The sequence below is a fragment of the Maylandia zebra genome, linkage group LG13 (genome assembly GCF_041146795.1).
Source record: "Maylandia zebra isolate NMK-2024a linkage group LG13, Mzebra_GT3a, whole genome shotgun sequence".
Classification (NCBI taxonomy): Eukaryota; Metazoa; Chordata; class Actinopteri; order Cichliformes; family Cichlidae; genus Maylandia; species Maylandia zebra.
This window is the reverse complement of record NC_135179.1, coordinates 1187972-1200108: the sequence shown is the minus strand read 5'-3', so window position 1 is coordinate 1200108 and position 12137 is coordinate 1187972. Positions and strand designations below refer to the sequence as shown.

The 12137-nt window shown below is 42.0% G+C and overlaps 1 protein-coding gene across 1 annotated transcript; it reads right to left on the bottom strand.

Moving 5' to 3' along the window:
- Window positions 1-2536: 2536 nt before the first annotated feature.
- cdk1 (cyclin dependent kinase 1) lies at window positions 2537-11147 on the bottom strand. The gene is made up of 8 exons (XM_004573810.5): window positions 11002-11147; window positions 10369-10411; window positions 9954-10110; window positions 9477-9600; window positions 8202-8372; window positions 7277-7440; window positions 5573-5714; window positions 2537-2794 (listed from the first exon to the last, which is right to left on the bottom strand). Exons 2-8 carry the CDS (start codon window positions 10403-10405, stop codon window positions 2678-2680), a joined length of 912 nt encoding a protein of 303 aa, XP_004573867.1. The 5' UTR covers window positions 10406-10411; window positions 11002-11147; the 3' UTR covers window positions 2537-2677.
- Window positions 11148-12137: the final 990 nt, after the last annotated feature.

Genomic DNA, 12137 nt, shown 5'->3' with positions numbered 1-12137 from the left:
GATCCCTCTTCACCCAGTACAGAAATACTCTAACATTTACTGGCCAGCCATTATTTGGGCAACTGCAAGACATTTGTACTTTGAAGCAGATGAAGACATTTAGGAAGTACGAACATCTTGATAGAGTTGAAAGAGGCGAAGCCTTCCAGTGGTCCAAATCTAGTTTTAGACTTAATTGCAGAGCCTTAAAATGACCTGTTTGCCTAAATACTTGAATTTTCTGTGGCTTATCGTGAAAAGGTTAGATCCAATATGTCCTTGGTACGCACGAGAGATCTGCATTAACTCACTTTTCTGAATATATTTGAAAGTAGTGTCAATAATTGAAGGATGCTCAATCAGTGTAGCCCATTAGCACACTGGGAGGCTGGCCTCACACACAGCGAATGTAAGTCTGTAAATATTATAAAGTGTTAAATCCACTGTGTGAGTTCTATCTACAACTATGTTGAACACAATCTAATGATCTGATCATACAGCATCAACTTGCATTTAGGCACAATCAAGGAAACCTGAGATTCAAAGGTCGTCCATGATTTCCTCTGGGATTAATAAAGTACTCTGAGTCTGAAACCAACGGTCACAATGGGCAAGACAGGTCACTGAAATATCTCTGACTGTGACCGAGCTGTTATTTCCCATGCAACCATCCTCGGGGGTTCACAGAAGTGGAAATTTGCATCATGGATGTTTGTAGATCAGCCTGCAGCAACTGCACGGTGCCATCATCATGCCACCACGGTTGATCTAACCTGTAAAACATTCAGGCAGCTCTGAGGCCCAGTGAGTGTAGTCGATATTGCTACTTATTACTACAACTTACTAGTAAACGAGTTCAGTATTGTCCAGTCGTAATGCTCGTTGGCTCTCCAAGGATAACGAATGGTTCGATTTTACATGTATTGTGGAGGTAAACACAGACAACACGGAGCTCTTAGTTCTCACTCCTGCTTTATCCCTCTCCTCACATCAACTGAACACATGGTGCCACACAACACGGCAACACACTTCAACACTGGGTGTGAGTGCAGCCTAGTGGTCCACGCAGCATCATTCTTTTAACTATTCTCCAGTTCATGGTCACCGGGGGTGGATTTTAGTCTACGTTCACTCTGCAGGTCTTGATGCTCAAATCAGATTTTTTTGTCTGCTCGTTCACACTACAAATAAAATGCGACAGCAAACGCGCTCTAGTGTGAACGCTCAAAGCGGCCGCATGCGCAAAATAAGACGTCACACACCACGCGCTCTGTTTAGACCCAGAGCAACAGTATGTTTGACTGATGGCCTTAATATAAAGACTTTGGACTTTACGTTTCCCAATTTTTGCTTTAAGTTATTTTGTTATTGACATAATAATGTAAATAACCTAATAATGATCCTTATTGCTGTTTTAGAGGAGCGCTGCTTCGAAGGATAGCTGCAGATTTCTGTCAGAAGCTGCAGATTATACAGAACAAAGAAAATGTTCACGTTTCTCCAACGTTGTCTTCCCAACAGTTTCACCGGATGGTCAGGAAGCGTTCGTGATGTCTTCTCCGGCGCCGATAATTGGCGTCTGTCTTGTGTCAGTGACGTAAAAGACGGATTTAATGCGACATGACCATCAAACAGCAGCCGCTTTCTGAAACATCAGATATGTGTCTGATTCAGCACCACATACGACGGTGACCCCGGTCGGATTTGAAGATATGGGATTTGTGCCGTTCACACTGTCACACCATGATGGGATAGATGGGTCGCAGAGGGTCAGAGAAAACGGATTTGATGCGCTTTCACCTGCAGAGTGAACGTAGCCCAAGTTTCTCCTATGACAGTCGGCCTATTCTTTATGTTTTTAATGCAGGACAGTAGCACAGAGCCAGCTGCAAACTCTTCAGTTCAGGTACAGGTGGACATGACTTCGATGACCGTCCTATTAGCTGGGACGAGCCTGTGAAGATAGTCTAAGTTTGGGGACCTTTGCCCACAACTGAAAGACAAGTGTTGAAGTTACAAAGATGAACACAAAGCTGAGTTGCAGGTGTTTGAGTGCAAACGTGTCCTGAACTGAAACGCTCAGCGTTAAATGTTTAAGTTCTTACGTTTAATACAAACTCACCTCGTCTCCCTCGTCAGAGATGAGCCTGTGTGCTGCAGATTATTGTATGCATCGACTATAACTTCAAATAAAGCTCTTATTTAACACAGAGTTGAACATGAACACTTACAGCACAGCATGAGTCACCTTAAGTACAGCACAATGTTTGAGTCTCCTTTTCTTTAGAAAACCCCAAAGATCCACAGGAAGTGTCCCCTCGAGATGTATGAGGGAGAAATTGTTTGTTCTCTCAGAGATTAACATAACATTACACAGTACTTCTAATTACTCACAGTACAATTGGTGTTGTGAGTACGGCGTACTTAGTGTAACATGGGGAAATGTGTCTTTCCCGTCATAGTTACCGTGAAGCAAACTCAGTAACCTTAAATAAGACACCCTGACCGTCACCGCCGCGTTTCATGATGTTGGAAAGAACGAGACATTAGGTCCAAATAACTGAGCAGGAAAAAAGAAAAAAAGTGCAGTTTTATTAAAGATTGACACTTTTTCCTCACACAGATACACACAAATACACATACACATATTTACAGAGTCACAAATGGTATGTGTCAATAAGCAAAGTCAGTATGCACTTCAGATTTTGTTGATGTTGGCAGCTGGCAGGGTGGATTTGTCCAAGTCGTCAAAGTAAGGGTGCGTCATGGCCTCACGGGCAGAGAGCCGTTTGGGGGGATTGTAGGTCAGCATTTTCTACAGAGACGAGACCAGAACAGACGATTAAACCTGAACATGCAGGAGTTCCTGGACTGGAAACTGGCACCAGCTCCAGGTTAACATCTTTAACACGGAATACTGTGCTGTGTCACCACTGCTGACCTATAATATAGGAAACACTTGACCCCTGTTTCAATCCAGGGGGTCAGTGTTGACATTGTGGAGGACTATAAATACCTTGGAGTACACATTGACAATAAACTGGACTGGGCTAAAAACACCACAGCACTTTACAGGAAGGGCCAGAGTCGTCTCTATTTTTTGAGGCGACTGAGGTCCTTCAACATCTGCCAGAAAATGCTGAGGATTTTCTATGAGTCTGTGGTGGCCAGTGCGATCCTCTATGCTGTTGCATGCTGGGGGAGCAGGCTGAGGGTCGCAGATGCCAACAGACTTAATAAACTGATCCGTAAGGCCAGCAATGTTGTGGGGATGGAGCTGGACTCCCTCAAGGTGGTGTCGGAGAGGCGGATGCTGTCCAAGATAAAGACAATGTTGGATAACACCTCCCACCCACTCCATGACATGTTGGTCAGTCACAGGAGCTCGTTCAGTGAGAGACTGAGATTACCCATGATGCACCACTGAACGACACAGGAAATCATTCCTGCCTGTGGCCATCTCCCTGTACAACGCATCCACTTAACACACTGTTTGCTGCTACAGCTACACATGTTTCTTTTCCAACTATTTATTTATGAGTGACTTATGTATGTATGTATGTATATATATGTATATATTGTACTATTCTTAGTTAGCGTATTGTCTGTCTTGTCTTAATGTTGGTTTAAAATGGAGCACTGTAACAAAAAATAATTTCCCCCAGGGATCAATAAAGTATTCTGATTCTGATTAATGCTAGAAACGATCCTGGTGACTAGTTTCTTAGTGACATAGACAAGGCAAAAAAAGAAAACCTCTGAAAAACAAACACACTGCGACTGCAAAGCGCGGCGCATGCTGCCGTGCTGTTTCACAATTCACGACAACCACTTGAAATCTAAAACAACAATCATCCATTTGCTTCTGCTAGCCCTGCACACCCCCATCATCAGGGCAAACACTTCAAATCAGGAAATTCACTTTGTTTAAACTGAAAAGCTACTGATGGCAAAGACAAACTTCACTGAATAAATACAAAGAAATATCATCACTGATTTCTTTGAATTAATGTGATTTAATTTTGAGGGTAAAGCAGAATGTGGGGCAGAAACAAAAGCAGCACGTGGCTGCTTCCTGTCTCACAGCTGAAGCTCGGCTAACAGGAGGCAACAGGACAGTAACGATAGAAGTACTGCAGTATCACCTTAGGACCGCTGTGCAATAACAAATCCTCACTGATCTTAGTTACCTGAGGCCACACTGTAAAGAAATGTGGGTCAAAATTCCTCCAAGATAGAAACAAGACAAACATACAGTGGAACCCCGGCTTACGAAGACCCCATTTAACCAAAAATGTAAGTTACGAAGGCACTTAACGGCAATATTTTTGCCCGTGATACGACAAAATGCCCGCGTAATGAAATGCGTTTCGCTGTTCCACGTGAAAGACCTATTGTTGTTGCAGTGCGCTACTTTGTGTGCTTTTCCTTTGCAATTAGCCTGTCGTTCATTCAAATATGAGCAAGTTTGAGAAAATATCATTGCACAGTGTACGCACGTACATTAATTAACATAAATGTAAGTTTTAACCCATAGATGCACAAAAATGACCCCACGTGTTGTTTTTCTTCAAAATCTTTAAAATAAAAAGTTGTAATATATTCATATTCCAGGTATTCCTCATAAAATATGTTTGTAACATGAGGCCATTTGCATTTTTATTAATTTTTTCATTACTGGCCTTGTCCAGCGACAAGGCCAGTCAGACACAGAGGAGCCCTCTGATGAGGAAATGGATATCGAGTCTAACCGAATGACCTGCATGTTGTTCTAGTTGAATGATGTGGCGTCACCTGCTAAGGACTGCTCCATTATTCATGTGAACACTGATTAAGCATTCACATCGTTGTGTAAAGCTTCATAGGTGCTCGTGTGTCCTGGTTTCTTACAGCAGCTCTTCCACCTGATGTCTCCATAAATGTTCACGTTCATGCAGAAACTAACGACCACGTGCAGCCCATGATGGCGGTGACCTCTGAAGCCCCGATGATGCGTGACACTGATTTCCTTTCTGATCTGTTACCAAGTAAAAGTCAAGCTAGTGTCTTTGATTCTAATCTGACACTTTGTACAAAAGCTTCATGTGTTTGGAAAATCAAAAGCAGTTTATTTCAAATGATGCCCTTCATAACACTGAAGTATAGAGAGCTGTGATAAAGCTCCACGTTCTCCATGAACATGGAGCAAACACTCACAATCAGCCTTTACTGTCAACTCAGTCCCACGTGAGCCGTGATACAGTACAGCTGCATTTCACATCTCACTATGAAAGGCGGAAGAAAAAGTAGTTCCTACCAATCATACGTGGGGCCCGTGGGAGGGACACAAGTATTTCTACATGACTGTCGAGTTAAAACAAACAATAGTGAAGCACCCACACAGATACTTTTCAAAAAGCCTGGTTGAATATCACCATCACAACTTTGTCACGAGGACAGAAAGAAACACCTCCAGCCTCAGGAAACCAGGTGAGGTGACCAGGTGTCTGACCTGCTTCCCTCTGGTCACACTTTGCTGTACAATGAGAATAAAAGGCTATTCTATTCTATTCCAGGTTTAATTAGCATGCTGTGGTGCTGCCTTTGTCCTTACCGCCAGTAGGTCCAGGCCATTCTTATCCAGGTTTTTCACCATGGACGAGAGGTTGCCAGATTTCCATTTGGGAAAAGTGTTTTTGTAGTCTGGCAGACTCTCGACATCAGGCCACACATCATTGTTTGGGGTTCCCAGCGTCCTGGAAAAAAGACAAAGACTCCAGGGTCAGTTCATTTGTTTGTTTCCATGAGCCACAAAGTGTTAAAACACCAAAGACAGTCTACAGCTGAAGCTTTAGAGAAAACAGACTGTTTTAAATCTGACACACAGACACACTCGTCGTTGTTGTTTTAAATAGCTGCCAGAATAATGTGGAGATGTGAACACCAACCCTGCCTTACAGGCCTAATCTTACCAATCCCTGCTTCTCCACACAATCCAGGCGGCCTCAAACTGTAGGAATGACTCGGTCAGCTCTACGTTAGGACATCAACGTGACATTAACACTAACACAACTTCTCTGGCTCTACACAGAGTCAACAACAGATTATGCGTTTAAGATAGCTATGTAGCACTTATGTTTGCTATAACAACAATGTGTTGTTGTTCACCACACACACTTACATTCAAAGGCTTCATCCTGATGAAGTAATGATGTAGAAGAATACCAGGTAACAGATGTGTTAACTGTGACATGTCAATCACACGTGTGAGGTTGCTGTTCCACCTAATTACTTTTTTTATCTACGCAGCTAGAGACCTGGCAGATGTATAAGGCAGTCCAGAACCTAACCCACTACAACACCAGAAACAGCGTGACAGCTGAGGGTGATGCTGTGCTCGACGATGAACATGTTTCACGGTAAATAGACTCAAGGAAGCCACAGCTCAGCTGTCATGGTGCGAGGTGCACACTTCACTAAGAGCATCAGTGCATCACTGTCCCAGTCCTTCAGCCCACCATCCCTGAATTCAGCCGCAATCGTTCCACTACCCAGACAGACCATAAGCAGCCTGAACTGGCTGCTGTGATGCTGTGCAGACTAAAACTTCAGCAAGGCTGACCTATAACCCATCAGCATCTCCACTTACTGAGGGATCTAAAACCTGAACCTGAACAGGGAGCTGGTGACGACTGCATGTCTGTGTGGTTCTTGAGCTGTACTACAGCACACAGGGAGGCACTTAAAGGGTCATTAACAGAGGCTAAAACACTCGTTACTGGCCCCTCTTTTCCTCCCTGGAGGAAACCCATCACTGTGGGGACCTGCACACACTCAGGACACCAGGTGTTTAAGCTTCTGTCCTCCCACAGGAGATCCAGGACGCTGAGGTCATTGACAACCAGACCTCAGCCCTAATCAATGCTATCAGCTCTGTACATACTGTATATACACTTGGTACTTATTTGTTGTGATTTTCTTGCCTTTCCTTTAACAGTGATAAGCTACACTCAGAGTTGGTTGCCCCACAGCAGACACAGTAGTTGTGTGCACAGTCAGACTGCAGTCTTTAAGAGCCAGGCACAAAGCAGGGACAGCCAGTCCTCGTGAGTACACGAACACCACACGTGGAAACATGAGATCCACGGGTTCAGCCCATCGTCTCTCCCACTCACACAAAAGGCTGAGCTCATCTTGTCTCGCACCAACAGTTCTTCATATTTGCCCGTCGTTCTCAATTCAAATTGAAATCAGCAGTTCAACTAAACTTCAGCTTCTATTGTTCCTAAACACATGAAGATGTTTTTGCTGTGTCTACCTGAAGATCCTGAAGAGCTGGTCTATCTCAGAGTCTCCATGAAACAGAGGCTTCTTAGTAGCAAGTTCTGCAAAGATTGTCCCAGTGCTCCAAACATCAACGGGGGTGGAGTATCGGGGTGAGCCCAGCAGGACCTCTGGGGCCCGGTACCAAAGAGTGACAACCTGGGAACACAAAGCAGGATATACCAGGCTGTTTGTGACCGTGTCAGATTTACAAACTAGTCGCGCCGCCTTGTTTGATGTCATTCTCACATGTCTGGATTCACACTCATGGTCTCAGTCTGACAGTTTATAATAACCATAAACATGTTTAATGAATTGTTTTTGTAACTTTATAACATTTTGTAACACAGTTGTATGAAACGCTTGCAGCCTGTTTCTGAACCACTACGATTACAAAGCAGACGGCAGTTTATTTGTGCGTCGCTCTAAAACTCTCCCCTCTCACAAACAAATGCTGCCTGACCGGTTTATTCATGCAGCACATTTCCAACAACGTGCTTAACAATGTAAAACATCACGAAAAATAATAAAATGCACAACAATGATGCAGTGAAATATAAAAGAGAAAAAATAAAATGATAAATATAAAAATAAATTATGCTTTTACTGTTTCTTCCTGTGCTAAATGTGACAATAACATTCAAGAAAAAGCATCACGCAAAATCACAACTCTGGTTTTACGCGGCGTTTCAAAACTGGTACATCGTTTGAAGTCCTCACTTTCAACACGAGTGCCTTGAAGCGACACATCGTAGATTGGTCATGTGATGCGCCCGTCGACCCCAGAGGGTCACCTGTACAGAGTCGGTCTAAATCTGTAAGGATTTTTCTTGGTTTTTAAAATTACAAGAAAAAGTAAAAGAAATGGTTTGAGATGCAGTGGCCTGCATATCCCAGGAGCTGTGAGCAAGGATCCTTACCTCATGGGTGTAGACCCTGACAGGAACACCAAAGGCTCTAGCCAAACCAAAGTCTGCCAGTTTGATAACGCCCTTGTTGTCAATCAGCAGATTCTGTGGTTTCAGGTCACGATGGAGCACTCGGCGACAGTGACAGAAGTAGATGCCCTCCAATATCTGGTAAAGGTAGCTCTAAACAGTGTTGGAGAACGAGCAGATCTTTAGATGAGCTGACCAGCAGCCAAATGACACAAAACCTTAAAATGTAACAGAAAGCACCTGAATTGGGAGGGTTGAGACTGCAATCTACTCATTTTGCACACTGTAACTTTAAGAATTTGGCTTATCAATTATGTAATATATTATCTGATAACGTAACTAGGGCTGGGTATCGTCACTGATTTCTAGAATCAATTCGATTCTGATTCACAAGGCCCCGAATCGATTCGATTGGATTTGAATCTGGGAAATTTTGACAGTCAGAAATATTATAATTCAGATCAGTAAATTTACATATTTTTGTATCTATAAAAAAGAAGCTGACACACGCAAGACTTGATCAAAAGTGTGAGCATCACAGCAGATGCCTTTGTGTCAAAGTAGCTGAAGATAAAACACAGAAAAACATGAAGGTGGTTTTCCTGGCCTGGATTTTATAAAAATATTCTGCAGTACATCAAAAACGAAAGAAAACCATTAATCAACACATGAACATCACCTCTGACGTTACAGCGGTTTTATTAGAGACACGGCTGAGCGTTTTGCATAATTTTAAAAAGTTTACATTTGTTCAGTATTGAACGGCAGAAATTAGGTTTTCTTTACAGAAGTATGTAAACGGAAAAAAATATATAGTTTGGAGGGAGATCAAACTAACAGCTTTAGAATCGGCGCAAAAAGGGCGTAAACACAAAGCGCCGACACATCAGAATCAGCGAGCTGTCGGCTTTCGGCCCCGACCGTGCCATTAGGTGAGAAAGGCGACATCTCACCGACTCTGATCCGCGGGTCGCGCTGTGTGTTTACGTCTTTGTGCAGAATCCGTGTTCCTGCTCTCGTTTACTGTCTTAGCTGTTTGGTGGTTATTGAAAGTTTGTGATCTTTCACCTGAGATTCTGGCATTTTGGGAAAAATAAATTTATATTAAAAAAATCGATTCAGGATTTTAATGAATCGATTTCACGTTATCCACGCCAGAATCGATTATAAAAACCCACCCCTAAACGTAACCCATCTCAGATTTAAAAGCTTCGAGTTCAAGCAACTATTGCACCACTGAATTAATGTAATACTTACCTTGACCAACATAGAGTCCATGTACTGGCCAGAGGGGATGGAGTCCAAGTATTTCTTCAGGTCCATGGACAGGAACTCGAAGATGAGGTAGAGACGAGATTCTTGCATTAGGACATCTAGGAGTCTGGATTACGCACACAAATACACATGAGTTCATACTTTATGTGTACATTTTCTCATTAGATGTGACTGAGCAGCAACTACTTGACCTCTTCCAGCACTCTGCACAATACTGAAACTGTTGATCCTGCAGTGTCAACTATTGCTACACATGCATTTATATAATGAACTTGATGCATATGTTCAAAACTTCACAATAGTTTCTATTGTTTGACCAACACCATGTCTCTCCATGCTGCACAAAGGGCACCAGACAATACAGAGAATATAGAGAAGTATTGTACATATAAAAATTCAAACCTCATGTTATAAAAACCAAAAGGATTTTAAGATCAAACAAAGAACTTGAGAGCTTACCGTACAACATTGGGATGTTTCAGCTCCTGGAGCAGAGAAACCTCTCTGACAGCTGTGCTGGGAACGCCCTCCTCCTCACTCTCCAGTCGGATCTTCTTCATAGCCACAATTTGCCCCGTTGCCTTGTGCTTACCTTTATACACAACCCCATATGTACCTGGGGGAAAGCACGAGCACTGGATGAAATGTGCTGGCAGCTTCCAAATTGCTGGACATCATTACTTGTTACCAAAGTAATTCTTGTCAAAAGAAAAGTTACACTAGAACAACTTTATAACCATGAGATTGTTGAGCAAACAGAGATTACAAGATGCACAAGAAAACTTGACTACACACATAATTACACATTTTTGAAGTATCAACATTTGTAGAGCTTCATGTGAATAATTTAGATGAACCATACGTTAAAACTAACCTTCTCCGATTTTCTCTATTTTCAGGTAGTCTTCCATTATTGCCTGAAAGGAGAAAGAGAAAAACAGGCTGTAACGTAAACAACTTCCGAGGACCTGCATTCACTTCGATCAGCTTACACACACATCTAATCATTTGTTGAGTGTCGATATTAGGTTAGATCGGCCTTTTATCTAAAAATGAACTTACAACAAGCCTGTTCGTATCGAGCACGACTTGTACGGAAATCATTCAAACTGGAAACTCATGTCACGTTAATTTACCCACTTACAGTAATGCAGACAGGCCTTTCGCCAGAACAGCAGGCTACCTCAAAATACGAACGGGGACGTTTTGAAACGTTAGTTTTGTTGCATTAAGCAGCTCGCACGTTTTCCCGTCGCTCTTTCACTCGTTTTAGTAACTAAGGCTGGTTAGATATTAAGCAGTCGTGAAATTAGCTTTTCTGATTAACGACCAAGAGAGGACCACTAACGTTAGCTTAACAAAGTGTTTAGCCGTCAAAGGCACCTTTTTTGAATGTCATGCTAACTGCTAAGACACGTTGTGTCGGGCGTTATGTTCCGCATTAGCTAAGGAGTCTTTTAAATGTAAAATTTTAATTTCACTTGTACTGACAAATATAAAAAATTACCTGTTTGTGCCTCGTTTTTTACAGACACGAACAAACTGCCGCTGGACCGCTCCCGGACTCTTTTGAAATGACTGGAGTGCAGCAGCAGGTTAAAACAGTCCAATGAGCTCACGGGATGTATTTTCAAAACAGCCAATAAGAGGAAAGGAAGGCTGTCATGTGGGTAGAGCGGGAGACAACCCGCCGATGTCCTTGGGAGCGTTCACTGACGCTGGGATATTTAAGCCCTACCCACTTCTAGGATCCGATTGACTTACATACTATTAATTTCTACAGTTACAGTTAGATTAAATACGTATCGTTGTGCAGTTTGTAGATTACACAGAATGCGTATACAAGAAAAATAGCCTACATTTACTTCTTGTGTCTTGTTATAAATTTGCTGTAGGTTACTTTATCAAGATAAATGGGCTCAACTGCCTTAATTTGGTTTACTATATTAATATTCATTTTCATGTATTAGCAAGTTGTGCATTTTTAGTCAGGAGTCTGACACATTTGCAGTTATTTTTGCTAAGTGAAAAAGTGTAATATTGGCTACATATCTCTTTCAGAAATGCATAATATCTATAACTACCCCAATTGTATGTCAGCGGCCCTGTACTATCCATTAACAATGCATTAAGGAAGGTAAGGGTCAGTACATAAGGAAGTAACAATGCCTAAAGTTGAAAGCAGATATGATGAGGCAGCTGTTGATTTGATTAATAATGCTTGCACTTTTTCCCTGGTGATCATTAATAACAACGTTTATGGCACTTTTGCACTGACTTCACTTTTCAGATCCTGATACAATGTATGCATTTTTAATTTTATATTTTACTGCTAAAGATCGCTGTGGTCCCCACTGTAATGCTGTAAGCCGCGCCAACTCTAAACATATAACACTGTGCAGACATGGATCAATATTCTGCTTAGAGAAATATATTTTTCTATTTCGTGTGAGATTAAGGAGATATGTCCAACCCATTTTTTTCATTTTAATATTTTTAATCATAATGTTGTTTATCTATTTATTTTTTTTACATTGATTAGTACCTTATACCAAATACAAATAGACCATATGTTACCTTTTTGTAATAACCAATGTGAAATCCTTTGCTAGACAGATGGAATAGTGCGCTCAGCTCTCATAT

What these genes read in the sequence shown, in the direction of transcription:
- cdk1 (XM_004573810.5), bottom strand. Translation starts at nt 10,405, where the DNA reads ATGGAAGACTACCTGAAAATAGAGAAAATCGGAGAAG. An exon ending in AAACATCCCAATGTTGTACG is followed by an intron (nt 9,601 to 9,953) that starts GTAAGCTCTCAA and finishes TGCGTAATCCAG; the next exon opens with ACTCCTAGATGTCCTAATGC. An exon ending in TGGACTCTATGTTGGTCAAG is followed by an intron (nt 8,373 to 9,476) that starts GTAAGTATTACA and finishes AACACTGTTTAG; the next exon opens with AGCTACCTTTACCAGATATT.